Source organism: Harpia harpyja, unplaced genomic scaffold, assembly GCF_026419915.1.
Source record: "Harpia harpyja isolate bHarHar1 unplaced genomic scaffold, bHarHar1 primary haplotype scaffold_120, whole genome shotgun sequence".
NCBI classification, from domain to species: Eukaryota; Metazoa; Chordata; class Aves; order Accipitriformes; family Accipitridae; genus Harpia; species Harpia harpyja.
In genome coordinates this window covers 1-19,642 of record NW_026293192.1, presented here as the reverse complement: position 1 = coordinate 19,642, position 19,642 = coordinate 1, and the positions used below count along the sequence as shown (strand labels likewise).

Genomic DNA, 19,642 nt, shown 5'->3' with positions numbered 1-19,642 from the left:
AGAGCTCTATCCACAGAGCTGAACAGAGATCTCGTTGAAATGGAAAAAATGTGGTGAACATGTAGTATGAGAAATGGCTTTGATTTTGGTCAGAGAAAAATGCCCTAACTTGTCACTGTCCTTGCCTCCCTGTTCAGTGCTCCACTTCCAGAGGCAGCAGATGTCCAACAGCAGCTCCATCACTGAGTTCCTCCTCCTGGCATTTGCAGGCACACGGAAGCTGCAGCTCTTGCACTTCTGGCTCTTCCTGGGCATCTACCTGGCTGCCCTCCTGGCCAACAGCCTCATCATCACCGCCATTGCCTCTGACCACCGCCTCCACACACCCATGTACTTCTTCCTCCTCAACCTCTCCCTCCTTGACCTGGCCTCCATCTCCACCACTGTCCCCAAAGCCATGACCAATTCCCTCTTGGACACCAGGGCCATCTCCTACCCAGGATGTGCTGCACAGGTCTTTCTGTTTGTCTTTTTGATGTCAGCAGAGTATTTTCTTCTCACTGTCATGGCCTACGACCGCTACGTTGCCATCTGCAAACCCCTGCACTATGGCACCCTCCTGGGCAGCAGAGCTTGTGTCCACATGGCAGCAGCTGCCTGGGGCACTGGTTTCCTCACTGCTGTGCTGCACACTGCCAATACGTTTTCAGTACCCCTCTGCCAAGGCAATGCTGTGGACCAGTTCTTCTGTGAAATCCCCCAGATCCTCAAGCTTGCTTGCTCAGATGCCTACCTCAGGGAAGTTGGGGTACTTGTAGTTGGTGTCTGTTTTGGATTTGGGTGTTTTGTTTTCATTGTGCTGTCCTATGTTCAGATCTTCAGGGCTGTGCTGAGGATCCCCTCCGAGCAGGGACGGCACAAAGCCTTTTCCATGTGCCTCCCTCACTTGGCTGTCGTCTCCCTTGTTATCAGCACTGCAGTGTTTTCCTACCTGAAGCCTCCATCCACCTCCTCCCCATCCCTAGATCTGGTGCTGGCAGTTCTGTACTCAGTGGTGCCTCCAGCAGTGAACCCCCTCATCTACAGCATGAGGAACCAGGAGCTCAAGGATGCCCTGAGGAAACTGGCAACTGAATGGTTTTCAGCAGCCATAGACTGCCTACGTTCCTTTGCAAGTGACTCCCAGTGTATGTCATGACAGGCCAAGTCTGCCTTTTCTTCTTTACTTGTTTTTCCCTTTTTCCACTTTTGATGATGTTGTCTTCAAATAAATATAAATTTTATCCCCTTAAATATCCACCCTCCTTGTGTGACACTGAACCTTTGTAGAAATGGGAAAGCATGTTATTTAAGCAAAATACATGGACCTGTAGCAACTTCTTTGTCTAAGATCCATCTTCTGCTTAGCAGGAATGAATGGGAAATAAAAACACCTTTCTGGCTGCACCGGCTTAAGGCAGGCTGCTTTGTCCCTGGGGGATTAGGAGCTCTTGAGGACCGCAAGGACTAGGGCTCTTGTGCTAGCCTGGGGAGATGGGATGGCACAAAGAGGCTGCAGACCTCTCAGGATATCCTGAAGAGGAGAACAGGGGGCACAGGGTGCCACTGACCTCCTTTTCCTTCTGCCCACCTATCTCTTGGCTGAGTCCTGCCCTACAGAGGGGCTGGGGCTTTGGGGTGAGTGCCCAGAGCTCTGCAGCACCCTGTGGCAAGTAGTGCTGTGGGGCCAGACCAGACTGGTCTGGGATGGAGAGAGGGCAAGGGAGGGGGAGGTCTTGGAGGGAGCTGGGCTGAGCTGGAAGGTTCCGGGGAGGGAAAAACATCTGTGTAAAGCTTGTACTGCGTGACCGTGCAGGGTGAGGCCTCGCATCAGGGGGTTTGTGGTGCAGAGACAGGGCTCCTGGATGGGGGCTGAGACATGCAGGTGCAGGAGAGAGGAGGCCTGTCTGTGCCCTTGGTGTCATGGACGGACCAGGAAGGTGGCCCAGGGCCTTTGTCACCCCCCAGCCTCCCTCACCAGCCATTTCTAGCACTGGCTGTTCACCCGGTTTATGCTAAGTCTGGCTGTGAGGCTATCTCCATCCTCCGGCTGGGCTCAGTGCCTGCAACGGGGAAAATGGCCAACTCTGCCCAGCTTCTTCAGAAGAGTGAGTGGGGCCCCGAGCAGCAGTGACTGGCCATGTGCACACCTGGGAGAGAGACTCAGGGCATGTCGGTCAGAAACAAGGTAATGGCTGATGGCTTTAGCAAATCCTTACAACCACGCCTGAGCCCAGAAATGGAAAGCAGTTGATCCGTGTGAGTGGAGGAGGAGGAGGACGTTTGTCCTGGGAAGATGGCAGGAAGCAATTCCCCTCTTGTGCACGTCAAGGATAATGGAGATGTTTCCGTCTTGTGTACATGCCTCTACCTGGCAGATAGGGAATGCCTGCTGCTAGGGGTGGCTGTGCTCAGTCATGCCTCATGAGCTGACCTTGCTCTCTTCTCCTCCTTCACTCCCCAGACTTGGATGGACCACAAGAAACATCCATGATCCTGGAAAAGGCAGAACCTTCTTGCAGTGCCATAACTGCAGGGGAGGCGGGAAGTCTGGATTTGTGAGACACATGGCAGTGCAGGGAGAGAGCGGTGTGTGCATAGCAGCGAGTGTGGTAAAGGCAGGGAGAGGACCTGAAGTAGTGATTTTGAGACAGCAGAAGGAGGAGGACGTGCATTTCAGTGCTGGGATACAGAGCCAAGTACAGGAGCAAAGCAAGTCAGGGACTGGGATGTTTTGGGTGTGAGAGGAGCATTAGCAGGGTACTGGAAGAATTCAGACAGTTTGTGGGGAACTCCCAGGCATTGTCAAATCCTCAGGTAACCACAGCTTTGTGTTTGATGGGACAGCCAGTGAGGACAAATTAGCATGTAAAAGTCACTTATTCGCTGGCTTAGGAGGCAGACAAGGATGCTTAGCAGAGAATTACCAAGGTAATTTATTCTCTCATTTTAGCTGTGCATATAGTGGTGCCCCAGCCTAATGCATGGAGGACCCCAACACAGAGGAAAGCAGGGTTTGCATCTGTTCCAATACAGTTGTAGAGACCAATCCAATTATTCATGTTAAGGGATGACCCCATCATTTATTAGTGCTCGCGTAATTGGTGTGTACTTGTCCCACACGGGATCAGTACACGCTTGACCTGTGCAGGTGATGCAGAGGTATGGTCAGTGGTGTGTTAATCGTCATTGTTCTAAACTGATGGCCGGTGCAGGTGGGGGATGTTTATCCTGGATTCTGGTCGATTGTAGTTCATGGCTACATGCGTGGTTTTTTGAAAGGTAAATCTTCCATGCTTTTATTGTCATTATGGGGTGTTCTCAGTCATGAAGAGCTGGCTTAGGTTGGGTCTTCAGGTCACATTGACCCTGAGGTAAAAGCTCGTAGTGTCAGACAGTGTTCATTCTCCTAAGCAAGTTGTACTGCAGCTAGCGTCTTGCCTTTCACAGGCATCAGTAAAGCTTGGGAGATCGCAAGGTCAGGGTGAGGTGGGGAAACAGGGGGAGGCAGCTAAAGTCTGCAGGGAAACTGGCACAGGCATAGGACAGTGTAGGACTGTCTGTGGTGCAAACAGGGCCCCTGTGCGCTGCCCCCCTCCTCCCTGCCAACAGAACTGAAGTCCTTGTCATCTCCACGGTGGCTGCTGTCTCTTCCACTGAAGCCCTTGTGAGGACACCGGTTCCTTACAGCCCTAGGCCCTTGTTCCCTCCTCACTGACCCCCAAAAGAGCCTGGGAGGTGTCCTACTGCTGTCCTTCACTCGGCATCACACCCCCCCACATAAAACTGCTCCCGGGAAGAGCTGTAAGCATCCCATGAAGGAAAGGATCCCCCTTCCCAGGGGGCTGGGGCTCAGGCCTTGGCCATCCTGCTTGCTGAAACACATTTAGGGCTTTCACAGCCACCTCCACAATTGATCTGCCACATGTAACCAGTGTCTCTGACTTCCTGTTTCACCAGCCCCCAGGTGAAACCTCCTTGTCTGGTCATTCCCTCCACGGTCTCTTCAGTGGTGTTCCTCAGTGGAGCCCAGCAACACCCTCAGAAACTTGCAAGTTTGATGCTGACTTTTACTTCTTGAGAGGCTTGTTCAATCTTTCAGGATCTGCAGTTCAGGAACTTGGCACCAGAGGGCTCATTAACATGAAAACTCCCTAACGAGCCAAGGCTCTGTGCATAATTTTCCTTTAGGTCTTCAATTCTTATGTGGTTAATAAGAGATTTCAGGAGTGTAGTCAAAGTGGAAAGATTTCAATACTAAACAATAAGAAAGAATTCTTTTTCTTCCCCCACTTTTCTTTATTTTTCTGCTCATGCACCATGTGATATCAGAAATCCTCAATTCATATTGATCCTCCTAATGCAGTTTGAATGTATACAAAAATCAAGACCCTTTATGTCTTAACAATCTATGGTCATTCTTCATCCCTACCCCCAGCCCCACCTTTCCTCTCAACCACCTGGCACTTACAGCAGCCTTGTTCAAATCTGAGCTTTCTTCACTGAAGTCTGTAGCTGCATGTTTCAGCTCGTGGGCACTAACTCCCTCCTGCTTGGAGAACGAGCTGCACACAGACACGCGGTGATGTAATACACTCAACGGCTGTATATTAAGTCCGCGTTACCTCCTCTGAAGTCCACTTCCCACAGCGGATAGCCTTAGATGAACAAAAACCACATTTTTGTGTAAGCTGAGATCCCAGGACCCCCCAAAACACTCCCTGCCCTGGACACTATCTGTCCATATCCGCTCTTTGCACACAGCAAGTCACACATTGAAGTCACGAGCTCCCCTGATTCACAGAGGGGGAAAAAAGAGACAAAGTGAATGAAATGCTCTCTTTTGAATAGGCAAACGGGCACTAAGCCCAATGTATCTGGGACACAGGAGCTTCTTCAGGCAGACTCTGCAATACCTAGACCCACTCATTTTTCAGTCCCTGCAGGGTAAAGTACCTGTGACTCCATTGTCAGCGAAGGCAAAATGAGAGTGATCCCCTCTAATGCTGGACACCTCGGGTGCTGTTGCCCAGGCTTCCTTTTCTACCCGTATTAGGTAGTCATCCATTACGATCCAAAAACCCCCATGGCACTACATCTAGCTGAGGCTTGACTATCTCCATTGTGGACATCCCACAGCCTTTCTGGGTGCATGTTCCCAGTGCCTGACAGACCTTATAGTGCAGATGCCTTTCTCTTAAGCCTAGTCAGAATTTCCCATGGCCCAACTTTTTCCCATGGCTTCTCATCTTTCCACTGTGCACACCTGGGAAGAGTCTGACTCATTCTCCTCTGCACTATCCAATAAGTTAGCTGAAGACAATGACAGTATCTCCCCTAGGCCAGCCTTGAATTTCTGACAACCTTCTCTTTGGCCCAATGATATCGACCGGTCTTCAGCAGACTCCCCATTTCCAGCAGTTGGAGGGTGTTGGACTTGAGGGCTTAAACCTGTGTCTATAACCGCCGTGCTGATCCCCACCAGGTCCCACTCCAGCTTCAGGAGATAACTAGGGATGTGAAGTCAAGGGTCACCCACCCCATTCCAGGGGTATTCATGCCATTGAGAGAGACTCTGTCCTTGTTACGGATGCACGACCAACCAAATCCAACAGGTGTTAAAACTCAGATTTATTCTTCAGCAAAAGTTAGTTAGAAGTCCGGTAACATCTTATAAAACCACAGGCTCAATGACGTAAAGAGAATTAGTACTACACAGCCGACTTAAGAATTCCCAAGATTTAAAGTGATGGCTCAAAACGCGCGTATCACTCACCTAAAAGCTGAGGGCTCTCTCCCTCGAGGAGTTACCTCGGGCTGTGCCCTGGCCCGAGGGGGAGTCCCCGACTGCAGACCCGCTGCTCCGAAGAGGACTGCCAACATGTCCTCCGGCGGGACCCCGTTTATACCCCGGTCGAATCTGACCTGTGGTCATTTAATTCTATTGGCTAGGAGGGTCACCTCTATGTACCTGGCGCATCTTGATTGGCCAGTTCAAATTTCAACCTGCAGCCTCCAGGGTTTTCTTCCCCTTCTCCCTTCCTGGAGAACTTTTGTTTGCTGCTGGCAGGATGGGGGGGTGGGGGGGGTGTACTGACACATAGGGCTGCGCTGCGCTGCACCCTGCTGCGTGTACAGCACGGCCGTCAAACTTGTGTTATGCTGCACAGATCCCTTGGCCACAGGACAACCTCAGCAGCATATTATCACACAAGAGCCTGCAGGCAGGTCCCACTCTGTCCTGGACATCATGCCTCCTGCGTGGCCTTGCCTGTATCTAACAGTGCAGCAAAACAGTCTCATGAAAACATTATTTCTGTTTGACTGTTGAGACGATGAGTAGAGTTGATCCTTGTAAGAAAATCCTACAGTAGCCTGAATGACCAAAACAGGAGACTGTCTTCTATGGATGGGGTCTGCATGGTTTGCTGCAGTCAGGTAGAAGGCCTATTCAATGCAACACCACCTGGGGTTCCCACCATCTAAAGGGGCCTAAGATGATCCGCATCGTTCTCTCCTTATAGTGTTAACAACGATGAACATAATTTTAAAATGTAGCCCACAGTGTCCGAGTTCCTTTCTTACTGGGGTCATAACAGACCAGCACCTCCTCAGGAAAAAAACACTCTCTCAGCACCCTTGGATGCAGCCCCTATGGTTCCCATGGACGGGTAAGGGTGTAGTTTGCTTGAGTAACACCGCGCTTGATCCCCATCCACTGCTGGTTGTTCTCCTCCAGAGTCCTGCCTCACAGCTCAAAGGCCTGGGAGACCTGGCTGGTATTAACCGAGGCTGTGACGTAGAGTACCTCAGATCTATCTAGAGCTACTCTTCCTCATTTCAGCAGTGGTCCTACCTTATCTCTTTTTCTTCTGTAACAGTTCCCGAAGTATCAAAAGTTCATCTTGGTGCCCTTGAAATCCTTTTTGAGTTTCCACTGAGTATTGACATGGACCATTGCTGTGCTGGGAGGATGATGTGCTTGAAGACAACATGTATCCAGGCACACTCCGAAATTTCTTGGTCTTTTCATTGGTTGGATCATCAAGGCAGTGAGTAAAAACCCCTGTGTGACATGCTGCTTGTTCATGCAATGCCTGCACCTCTTGGGTGGAGAAGGAGCAGACCTTGCCTCTCTGACGGCATCTGATGACTGATGCCTCTGACATGGCGTTAGTGTACAGCAAACAGGCACCAAATCACACTCTCTGTAATGCCATCTGGGACGTCTATGGCGCACCCAACCCTGAATGGGAATTGCTTTCCAGCAGCTCCTGTGAGGTCCCTGCCAGCCTTGGCATCTCGTGTAGCTCTGTGGCCCTGGATTTGGACATTAAATAGAGTACCTGCCCTGAATTCTGTTAGGCAGTGTGGGGACGAACATGGGACACATGCCATTACAGTCAGTGGAGGTATAGTAAATTCAGCTGATGGAAAAGAGAGAGACCCAGTTGTCGCTATGGTACATGACTGCAGTTGTTCATATCAATACCTGTATCAAGTGCCATGAAGATAAGGAGTAGGAAAAGGTTCTTTTGGCCTTTAGTTGGGCATAAGCTGTCATGTCACTTGGCCAAAGGAATTTCCCACCAGGCTCATACGTGATTCCCAAGATGTTGCCCTGTCTCTATGAACTTTGCTGTTACCTACATGTATCTTGGACCACCTCTGGCAGTTCAAATGTCACCAGGGATTTGCATCTGAACACCTGACTCCTGCCTTCCATCTCCATTAATTCAGATGGGAGCTGAGACAAGGAGCTCACATGCAGGTGTCTTTTTCGCTCGTGCCTGAACTGAGGCAAGAGGAATCCCACCTCCTGTGGCTTTGTGGTGTGCATGGGAGGGAGCTGAGCCTCCTTCAAATGCCATGAGTAGAAACGCAGGATGAGATGCCTCCATTGACCCAAGGATCCCTTCCCTCAGCAGGGGTAAAGGAGATCCCTGCCTGCCTCTCTCTGGGTATCCTGTCTAACAATACGACCAAAAAATGTGGCATGTAGAGGTAATTTTGTCTCTGAGAGGAGAATATTATTTCAGGAAAAAAGTGTCTCTCCCCAGCTGAGGGAGGGACCACCAGTGATTGCTTCAGCCTGTTTCCCAGCAGGTTCCCCTGGAGCCCCAGGGACACCTGGAGGGAGCCCAGAGGGGGCAGAGAAAGTGCTGCCTTGGGCTGGTCCTCTGCTCCTGAGCTGGGCTGGGCACCTGGGATGGAGGGAGCTCATGGCAAGCAGACAGCATTTCAGAGAGACAGCTCTGCCCAGGAGCAGCTCCTCTGCAAAGCGCAGCAGGGCTGAGGGCACTGCCTGCAGGCACCGAGGGGAGAGAAGTGAGGCAGAGAGAGATGTTAAAGGCAGTCTGGGGTGGGAGGACAGAGAAGAGCTCACTTGGAGACAATTTTTCACAGCCCTTTACAGGGTAAGTGTCTTGCTGCAGGGCAATACAGCTGTGGTTCCTGGAATGATCTCCTAAGGCTGGCACATCCCACAGCCTATAGGATCTTTCAGGAAAACTCTCACAGTTTGTGCAGTGTAGAGAAAAAGGACGTGCTTTGGAGCACAGCTTCTGTGCTGCACCCTCAGAGGGACAGGGCATGTCAGCTGCCTTCACCCGGGGATGGCTGCGGAGTGTGAAGCTGGGCGTGCAGCCAGGGGTGCCCAGGGCTGTCCTTCTGAGCAGGGTCCCTGCACCCCAGGGGCTGTGTGCTGGGGCAGGGACTCTGCCGCTGGTCAGGGTAAGTACTCTGCCTGCCTGGGGAGCTCTAACAGCAGAGTGGGGAGAAGCTGTGGATGAAAGAAGCAACCCCCAGCAGGGCAGGGTCCTTCTGCTGACAAGAGGGTGCTGTGTGGGTCACTCAGAGCTCCACATCATCCCAGGACATTTCAAGACAAACTTTCAAGGGCAAGGTCGAAACAGGGATTACTATATCATAAAGATCTTTCCTGAGTCTGTTTTTTCAGTTTCCTACTCTTGGGGAATTTTCAGGAGAAATGGAAAAGGAGCTGTCATGCTTGAACAAGTCACTCAGATTCCTGAGCTGTAACTCTGAGAGATCAGTCAGTCTGATAGGAACCTCCTGCAGTAGAGCACAGGGACTGAGAACAACTGCCTGGCTGTGTTGGTGTCTGGGGGGTGGCATGTACAGCTGGGTAAGAGTAACTCTTTCCTGAGACTTCAGCTGCCTCCGCCTTTGCCTCTCTGAGCCAGTCAATTGCTGCATTTTTCCTTTATTCTCCACTAATCTGTGTTATTGCTATTGTTATCTTGTTCTGGCTGTCAGGCTCTCTGGGGGAGGGAGTTTCAGCTGCAGAGTCACACACTGATCTTGTGGGTCCTCCCATGCAGCTGTGTCCATGGGAACAAGGTTACAGTTGTCCAAGCTTTCCTCCAGGCTGTGGCCAATGTAGCCAATGTTATTCCCTAGCAAATGAGCTGAGTTCCTGAGATACCATCATCAGGACACTTGGCTATATTCTTGGGGTGTCCTTCCAAGCTGTGAGCTGCCCTCCAGGATGCAGGTCTGTCCCATAGTGTCTTGGTGTTTCTGAATGCCCCATGGAGAAACACAGAGACACTATGACTGAGGAAATGCTGTTGGGTTTGTGAAATGAACCATTTGTGTCCTTGGCAAGAGGTGGGGTGCAGAGACCTTGAGAAAGGGGGAGACACTTGGTGTTGGACAGTGGGTGTCTCTGCTTTCACTAGTGCCTGGTGTCTTTTCAGGTTAACATGGGGCTGTGATTACACTCCATCTCAGAAAGGTGAGAGCTCAGTGTAGCTGGCAACAAGAGTGACAGACCAGCTCCCCTCGCTCTGCACTAAGCCACAGACAGTACTCTTTCCTCACAGGACACACTTTATTTTCTCCGAGTGAAGCAGAAATGATGAGGGTTTCTGAAATCCAAGAAAATCACCAGATGAGATAGTGGAGAGCTCTAACCCCCCCACCTCTCACTCTGTCCTGGTTTCAGCTGGGATAGAGTTAACTGTCTTCCTAGTAGCTGGTACAGTGCTGTGTTTTGAGTTCAGTATGTGAAGAATGTTGATAACACTGATGTTTTCAGTTGTTGCTCAGTAGTGTTTAGACTAATGTCAAGGATTTTTCAGCTTCTCATGCCCAGCCAGTGAGAAAGCTGGAGGGGCACAAGAAGTTGGCACAGGACACAGCCAGGGCACCTGACCCAAACTGGCCAACGGTATATTCCATACCATGTGACGTCCCATCTAGTATAGGAACGGGGAAGTGGGGGCAGGGATTCGCCGCTCGGGGACTGGCGGGGTGTCGGTCGGCGGGTGATGAGCAATTGCACTGCGCATCATTTGTACATTCCAATCCTTTCATTATTGCTGTTGTCATTTTATGAGTGTTATCATTATCATTATTAGTTTCTTCTTTTTCTGTTCTATTAAACCGTTCTTATCTCAACCCACGGGTTTTGCTTCTTTTCCTGATTTTCTCCCCCATCCCACTGGGTGGGGGGAGTGAGTAAGCGGCTGCGTGGTGTTTAGTTGCTGGCTGGGGTTAAACCACGACACACTCAAACACTGTTTTGATTGTGGTTTCTTAGCCCTGGGAGTGCAGATGCTGACAAGCACTTTTACATTAGGAGCACTTTCATCTGACCAATTCAAACACCAATACTGACCCCCCTGACCGACCAGAAAGCCACTGCTACAGAGCAGGGCTGACTCCGTGGCAGCCAATACGCAGAGGTCCTGCTCCTCACGACACACGCAGCCAGCAGCACCCAGAGCTCTATCCACAGAGCTGAACAGAGATCTCGTTGAAATGGAAAAAATGTGGTGAACATGTAGTATGAGAAATGGCTTTGATTTTGGTCAGAGAAAAATGCCCTAACTTGTCACTGTCCTTGCCTCCCTGTTCAGTGCTCCACTTCCAGAGGCAGCAGATGTCCAACAGCAGCTCCATCACTGAGTTCCTCCTCCTGGCATTTGCAGGCACACGGAAGCTGCAGCTCTTGCACTTCTGGCTCTTCCTGGGCATCTACCTGGCTGCCCTCCTGGCCAACAGCCTCATCATCACCGCCATTGCCTCTGACCACCGCCTCCACACACCCATGTACTTCTTCCTCCTCAACCTCTCCCTCCTTGACCTGGCCTCCATCTCCACCACTGTCCCCAAAGCCATGACCAATTCCCTCTTGGACACCAGGGCCATCTCCTACCCAGGATGTGCTGCACAGGTCTTTCTGTTTGTCTTTTTGATGTCAGCAGAGTATTTTCTTCTCACTGTCATGGCCTACGACCGCTACGTTGCCATCTGCAAACCCCTGCACTATGGCACCCTCCTGGGCAGCAGAGCTTGTGTCCACATGGCAGCAGCTGCCTGGGGCACTGGTTTCCTCACTGCTGTGCTGCACACTGCCAATACGTTTTCAGTACCCCTCTGCCAAGGCAATGCTGTGGACCAGTTCTTCTGTGAAATCCCCCAGATCCTCAAGCTTGCTTGCTCAGATGCCTACCTCAGGGAAGTTGGGGTACTTGTAGTTGGTGTCTGTTTTGGATTTGGGTGTTTTGTTTTCATTGTGCTGTCCTATGTTCAGATCTTCAGGGCTGTGCTGAGGATCCCCTCCGAGCAGGGACGGCACAAAGCCTTTTCCATGTGCCTCCCTCACTTGGCTGTCGTCTCCCTTGTTATCAGCACTGCAGTGTTTTCCTACCTGAAGCCTCCATCCACCTCCTCCCCATCCCTAGATCTGGTGCTGGCAGTTCTGTACTCAGTGGTGCCTCCAGCAGTGAACCCCCTCATCTACAGCATGAGGAACCAGGAGCTCAAGGATGCCCTGAGGAAACTGGCAACTGAATGGTTTTCAGCAGCCATAGACTGCCTACGTTCCTTTGCAAGTGACTCCCAGTGTATGTCATGACAGGCCAAGTCTGCCTTTTCTTCTTTACTTGTTTTTCCCTTTTTCCACTTTTGATGATGTTGTCTTCAAATAAACATTTTTTTTATCCCCTTAAATATCCACCCTCCTTGTGTGACACTGAGCCTTTGTAGAAATGGGAAAGCATGTTATTTAAGCAAAATACATGGACCTGTAGCAACTTCTTTGTCTAAGATCCATCTTCTGCTTAGCAGGAATGAATGGGAAATAAAAACACCTTTCTGGCTGCACCGGCTTAGGGCAGGCTGCTTTGTCCCTGGGGGATTAGGAGCTCTTGAGGACCGCAAGGACTAGGGCTCTTGTGCTAGCCTGGGGAGATGGGATGGCACAAAGAGGCTGCAGACCTCTCAGGATATCCTGAAGAGGAGAACAGGGGGCACAGGGTGCCACTGACCTCCTTTTCCTTCTGCCCACCTATCTCTTGGCTGAGTCCTGCCCTACAGAGGGGCTGGGGCTTTGGGGTGAGTGCCCAGAGCTCTGCAGCACCCTGTGGCAAGTAGTGCTGTGGGGCCAGACCAGACTGGTCTGGGATGGAGAGAGGGCAAGGGAGGGGGAGGTCTTGGAGGGAGCTGGGCTGAGCTGGAAGGTTCCGGGGAGGGAAAAACATCTGTGTAAAGCTTGTACTGCGTGACCGTGCAGGGTGAGGCCTCGCATCAGGGGGTTTGTGGTGCAGAGACAGGGCTCCTGGATGGGGGCTGAGACATGCAGGTGCAGGAGAGAGGAGGCCTGTCTGTGCCCTTGGTGTCATGGACGGACCAGGAAGGTGGCCCAGGGCCTTTGTCACCCCCCAGCCTCCCTCACCAGCCATTTCTAGCACTGGCTGTTCACCCGGTTTATGCTAAGTCTGGCTGTGAGGCTATCTCCATCCTCCGGCTGGGCTCAGTGCCTGCAACGGGGAAAATGGCCAACTCTGCCCAGCTTCTTCAGAAGAGTGAGTGGGGCCCCGAGCAGCAGTGACTGGCCATGTGCACACCTGGGAGAGAGACTCAGGGCATGTCGGTCAGAAACAAGGTAATGGCTGATGGCTTTAGCAAATCCTTACAACCACGCCTGAGCCCAGAAATGGAAAGCAGTTGATCCGTGTGAGTGGAGGAGGAGGAGGACGTTTGTCCTGGGAAGATGGCAGGAAGCAATTCCCCTCTTGTGCACGTCAAGGATAATGGAGATGTTTCCGTCTTGTGTACATGCCTCTACCTGGCAGATAGGGAATGCCTGCTGCTAGGGGTGGCTGTGCTCAGTCATGCCTCATGAGCTGACCTTGCTCTCTTCTCCTCCTTCACTCCCCAGACTTGGATGGACCACAAGAAACATCCATGATCCTGGAAAAGGCAGAACCTTCTTGCAGTGCCATAACTGCAGGGGAGGCGGGAAGTCTGGATTTGTGAGACACATGGCAGTGCAGGGAGAGAGCGGTGTGTGCATAGCAGCGAGTGTGGTAAAGGCAGGGAGAGGACCTGAAGTAGTGATTTTGAGACAGCAGAAGGAGGAGGACGTGCATTTCAGTGCTGGGATACAGAGCCAAGTACAGGAGCAAAGCAAGTCAGGGACTGGGATGTTTTGGGTGTGAGAGGAGCATTAGCAGGGTACTGGAAGAATTCAGACAGTTTGTGGGGAACTCCCAGGCATTGTCAAATCCTCAGGTAACCACAGCTTTGTGTTTGATGGGACAGCCAGTGAGGACAAATTAGCATGTAAAAGTCACTTATTCGCTGGCTTAGGAGGCAGACAAGGATGCTTAGCAGAGAATTACCAAGGTAATTTATTCTCTCATTTTAGCTGTGCATATAGTGGTGCCCCAGCCTAATGCATGGAGGACCCCAACACAGAGGAAAGCAGGGTTTGCATCTGTTCCAATACAGTTGTAGAGACCAATCCAATTATTCATGTTAAGGGATGACCCCATCATTTATTAGTGCTCGCGTAATTGGTGTGTACTTGTCCCACACGGGATCAGTACACGCTTGACCTGTGCAGGTGATGCAGAGGTATGGTCAGTGGTGTGTTAATCGTCATTGTTCTAAACTGATGGCCGGTGCAGGTGGGGGATGTTTATCCTGGATTCTGGTCGATTGTAGTTCATGGCTACATGCGTGGTTTTTTGAAAGGTAAATCTTCCATGCTTTTATTGTCATTATGGGGTGTTCTCAGTCATGAAGAGCTGGCTTAGGTTGGGTCTTCAGGTCACATTGACCCTGAGGTAAAAGCTCGTAGTGTCAGACAGTGTTCATTCTCCTAAGCAAGTTGTACTGCAGCTAGCGTCTTGCCTTTCACAGGCATCAGTAAAGCTTGGGAGATCGCAAGGTCAGGGTGAGGTGGGGAAACAGGGGGAGGCAGCTAAAGTCTGCAGGGAAACTGGCACAGGCATAGGACAGTGTAGGACTGTCTGTGGTGCAAACAGGGCCCCTGTGCGCTGCCCCCCTCCTCCCTGCCAACAGAACTGAAGTCCTTGTCATCTCCACGGTGGCTGCTGTCTCTTCCACTGAAGCCCTTGTGAGGACACCGGTTCCTTACAGCCCTAGGCCCTTGTTCCCTCCTCACTGACCCCCAAAAGAGCCTGGGAGGTGTCCTACTGCTGTCCTTCACTCGGCATCACACCCCCCCACATAAAACTGCTCCCGGGAAGAGCTGTAAGCATCCCATGAAGGAAAGGATCCCCCTTCCCAGGGGGCTGGGGCTCAGGCCTTGGCCATCCTGCTTGCTGAAACACATTTAGGGCTTTCACAGCCACCTCCACAATTGATCTGCCACATGTAACCAGTGTCTCTGACTTCCTGTTTCACCAGCCCCCAGGTGAAACCTCCTTGTCTGGTCATTCCCTCCACGGTCTCTTCAGTGGTGTTCCTCAGTGGAGCCCAGCAACACCCTCAGAAACTTGCAAGTTTGATGCTGACTTTTACTTCTTGAGAGGCTTGTTCAATCTTTCAGGATCTGCAGTTCAGGAACTTGGCACCAGAGGGCTCATTAACATGAAAACTCCCTAACGAGCCAAGGCTCTGTGCATAATTTTCCTTTAGGTCTTCAATTCTTATGTGGTTAATAAGAGATTTCAGGAGTGTAGTCAAAGTGGAAAGATTTCAATACTAAACAATAAGAAAGAATTCTTTTTCTTCCCCCACTTTTCTTTATTTTTCTGCTCATGCACCATGTGATATCAGAAATCCTCAATTCATATTGATCCTCCTAATGCAGTTTGAATGTATACAAAAATCAAGACCCTTTATGTCTTAACAATCTATGGTCATTCTTCATCCCTACCCCCAGCCCCACCTTTCCTCTCAACCACCTGGCACTTACAGCAGCCTTGTTCAAATCTGAGCTTTCTTCACTGAAGTCTGTAGCTGCATGTTTCAGCTCGTGGGCACTAACTCCCTCCTGCTTGGAGAACGAGCTGCACACAGACACGCGGTGATGTAATACACTCAACGGCTGTATATTAAGTCCGCGTTACCTCCTCTGAAGTCCACTTCCCACAGCGGATAGCCTTAGATGAACAAAAACCACATTTTTGTGTAAGCTGAGATCCCAGGACCCCCCAAAACACTCCCCTGCCCTGGACACTATCTGTCCATATCCGCTCTTTGCACACAGCAAGTCACACATTGAAGTCACGAGCTCCCCTGATTCACAGAGGGGGAAAAAAGAGACAAAGTGAATGAAATGCTCTCTTTTGAATAGGCAAACGGGCACTAAGCCCAATGTATCTGGGACACAGGAGCTTCTTCAGGCAGACTCTGCAATACCTAGACCCACTCATTTTTCAGTCCCCTGCAGGGTAAAGTACCTGTGACTCCATTGTCAGCGAAGGCAAAATGAGAGTGATCCCCTCTAATGCTGGACACCTCGGGTGCTGTTGCCCAGGCTTCCTTTTCTACCCGTATTAGGTAGTCATCCATTACGATCCAAAAACCCCCATGGCACTACATCTAGCTGAGGCTTGACTATCTCCATTGTGGACATCCCACAGCCTTTCTGGGTGCATGTTCCCAGTGCCTGACAGACCTTATAGTGCAGATGCCTTTCTCTTAAGCCTAGTCAGAATTTCCCATGGCCCAACTTTTTCCCATGGCTTCTCATCTTTCCACTGTGCACACCTGGGAAGAGTCTGACTCATTCTCCTCTGCACTATCCAATAAGTTAGCTGAAGACAATGACAGTATCTCCCCTAGGCCAGCCTTGAATTTCTGACAACCTTCTCTTTGGCCCAATGATATCGACCGGTCTTCAGCAGACTCCCCATTTCCAGCAGTTGGAGGGTGTTGGACTTGAGGGCTTAAACCTGTGTCTATAACCGCCGTGCTGATCCCCACCAGGTCCCACTCCAGCTTCAGGAGATAACTAGGGATGTGAAGTCAAGGGTCACCCACCCCATTCCAGGGGTATTCATGCCATTGAGAGAGACTCTGTCCTTGTTACGGATGCACGACCAACCAAATCCAACAGGTGTTAAAACTCAGATTTATTCTTCAGCAAAAGTTAGTTAGAAGTCCGGTAACATCTTATAAAACCACAGGCTCAATGACGTAAAGAGAATTAGTACTACACAGCCGACTTAAGAATTCCCAAGATTTAAAGTGATGGCTCAAAACGCGCGTATCACTCACCTAAAAGCTGAGGGCTCTCTCCCTCGAGGAGTTACCTCGGGCTGTGCCCTGGCCCGAGGGGGAGTCCCCGACTGCAGACCCGCTGCTCCGAAGAGGACTGCCAACATGTCCTCCGGCGGGACCCCCGTTTATACCCCGGTCGAATCTGACCTGTGGTCATTTAATTCTATTGGCTAGGAGGGTCACCTCTATGTACCTGGCGCATCTTGATTGGCCAGTTCAAATTTCAACCTGCAGCCTCCAGGGTTTTCTTCCCCTTCTCCCTTCCTGGAGAACTTTTGTTTGCTGCTGGCAGGATGGGGGGGGTGGGGGGGGTGTACTGACACATAGGGCTGCGCTGCGCTGCACCCTGCTGCGTGTACAGCACGGCCGTCAAACTTGTGTTATGCTGCACAGATCCCCTTGGCCACAGGACAACCTCAGCAGCATATTATCACACAAGAGCCTGCAGGCAGGTCCCACTCTGTCCTGGACATCATGCCTCCTGCGTGGCCTTGCCTGTATCTAACAGTGCAGCAAAACAGTCTCATGAAAACATTATTTCTGTTTGACTGTTGAGACGATGAGTAGAGTTGATCCTTGTAAGAAAATCCTACAGTAGCCTGAATGACCAAAACAGGAGACTGTCTTCTATGGATGGGGTCTGCATGGTTTGCTGCAGTCAGGTAGAAGGCCTATTCAATGCAACACCACCTGGGGTTCCCACCATCTAAAGGGGCCTAAGATGATCCGCATCGTTCTCTCCTTATAGTGTTAACAACGATGAACATAATTTTAAAATGTAGCCCACAGTGTCCGAGTTCCTTTCTTACTGGGGTCATAACAGACCAGCACCTCCTCAGGAAAAAAACACTCTCTCAGCACCCTTGGATGCAGCCCCCTATGGTTCCCATGGACGGGTAAGGGTGTAGTTTGCTTGAGTAACACCGCGCTTGATCCCCATCCACTGCTGGTTGTTCTCCTCCAGAGTCCTGCCTCACAGCTCAAAGGCCTGGGAGACCTGGCTGGTATTAACCGAGGCTGTGACGTAGAGTACCTCAGATCTATCTAGAGCTACTCTTCCTCATTTCAGCAGTGGTCCTACCTTATCTCTTTTTCTTCTGTAACAGTTCCCGAAGTATCAAAAGTTCATCTTGGTGCCCTTGAAATCCTTTTTGAGTTTCCACTGAGTATTGACATGGACCATTGCTGTGCTGGGAGGATGATGTGCTTGAAGACAACATGTATCCAGGCACACTCCGAAATTTCTTGGTCTTTTCATTGGTTGGATCATCAAGGCAGTGAGTAAAAACCCCTGTGTGACATGCTGCTTGTTCATGCAATGCCTGCACCTCTTGGGTGGAGAAGGAGCAGACCTTGCCTCTCTGACGGCATCTGATGACTGATGCCTCTGACATGGCGTTAGTGTACAGCAAACAGGCACCAAATCACACTCTCTGTAATGCCATCTGGGACGTCTATGGCGCACCCAACCCTGAATGGGAATTGCTTTCCAGCAGCTCCTGTGAGGTCCCTGCCAGCCTTGGCATCTCGTGTAGCTCTGTGGCCCTGGATTTGGACATTAAATAGAGTACCTGCCCTGAATTCTGTTAGGCAGTGTGGGGACGAACATGGGACACATGCCATTACAGTCAGTGGAGGTATAGTAAATTCAGCTGATGGAAAAGAGAGAGACCCAGTTGTCGCTATGGTACATGACTGCAGTTGTTCATATCAATACCTGTATCAAGTGCCATGAAGATAAGGAGTAGGAAAAGGTTCTTTTGGCCTTTAGTTGGGCATAAGCTGTCATGTCACTTGGCCAAAGGAATTTCCCACCAGGCTCATACGTGATTCCCAAGATGTTGCCCTGTCTCTATGAACTTTGCTGTTACCTACATGTATCTTGGACCACCTCTGGCAGTTCAAATGTCACCAGGGATTTGCATCTGAACACCTGACTCCTGCCTTCCATCTCCATTAATTCAGATGGGAGCTGAGACAAGGAGCTCACATGCAGGTGTCTTTTTCGCTCGTGCCTGAACTGAGGCAAGAGGAATCCCACCTCCTGTGGCTTTGTGGTGTGCATGGGAGGGAGCTGAGCCTCCTTCAAATGCCATGAGTAGAAACGCAGGATGAGATGCCTCCATTGACCCAAGGATCCCTTCCCTCAGCAGGGGTAAAGGAGATCCCTGCCTGCCTCTCTCTGGGTATCCTGTCTAACAATACGACCAAAAAATGTGGCATGTAGAGGTAATTTTGTCTCTGAGAGGAGAATATTATTTCAGGAAAAAAGTGTCTCTCCCCAGCTGAGGGAGGGACCACCAGTGATTGCTTCAGCCTGTTTCCCAGCAGGTTCCCCTGGAGCCCCAGGGACACCTGGAGGGAGCCCAGAGGGGGCAGAGAAAGTGCTGCCTTGGGCTGGTCCTCTGCTCCTGAGCTGGGCTGGGCACCTGGGATGGAGGGAGCTCATGGCAAGCAGACAGCATTTCAGAGAGACAGCTCTGCCCAGGAGCAGCTCCTCTGCAAAGCGCAGCAGGGCTGAGGGCACTGCCTGCAGGCACCGAGGGGAGAGAAGTGAGGCAGAGAGAGATGTTAAAGGCAGTCTGGGGTGGGAGGACAGAGAAGAGCTCACTTGGAGACAATTTTTCACAGCCCTTTACAGGGTAAGTGTCTTGCTGCAGGGCAATACAGCTGTGGTTCCTGGAATGATCTCCTAAGGCTGGCACATCCCACAGCCTATAGGATCTTTCAGGAAAACTCTCACAGTTTGTGCAGTGTAGAGAAAAAGGACGTGCTTTGGAGCACAGCTTCTGTGCTGCACCCTCAGAGGGACAGGGCATGTCAGCTGCCTTCACCCGGGGATGGCTGCGGAGTGTGAAGCTGGGCGTGCAGCCAGGGGTGCCCAGGGCTGTCCTTCTGAGCAGGGTCCCTGCACCCCCAGGGGCTGTGTGCTGGGGCAGGGACTCTGCCGCTGGTCAGGGTAAGTACTCTGCCTGCCTGGGGAGCTCTAACAGCAGAGTGGGGAGAAGCTGTGGATGAAAGAAGCAACCCCCAGCAGGGCAGGGTCCTTCTGCTGACAAGAGGGTGCTGTGTGGGTCACTCAGAGCTCCACATCATCCCAGGACATTTCAAGACAAACTTTCAAGGGCAAGGTCGAAACAGGGATTACTATATT

The 19,642-nt window shown here is 51.0% G+C and overlaps 2 protein-coding genes across 2 annotated transcripts; both read left to right on the top strand.

Annotated features, from left to right (window-relative positions):
- The first annotated feature begins 115 nt into the window (after positions 1–115).
- On the top strand, positions 116–1,138 carry LOC128138232 (olfactory receptor 14A16-like). Its single transcript, XM_052779540.1, has one exon. The coding sequence runs from the start codon at positions 161–163 to the stop codon at positions 1,136–1,138; it is 978 nt and encodes a 325-aa protein (XP_052635500.1). The 5' UTR covers positions 116–160.
- A 9,750-nt stretch (positions 1,139–10,888) lies between these two features.
- Positions 10,889–19,038, top strand: LOC128138242 (olfactory receptor 14J1-like). The gene is made up of 2 exons (XM_052779549.1): positions 10,889–11,805; position 19,038. Coding segments are annotated over exons 1-2 (918 nt in total).
- The last annotated feature ends 604 nt before the right edge of the window (positions 19,039–19,642 follow it).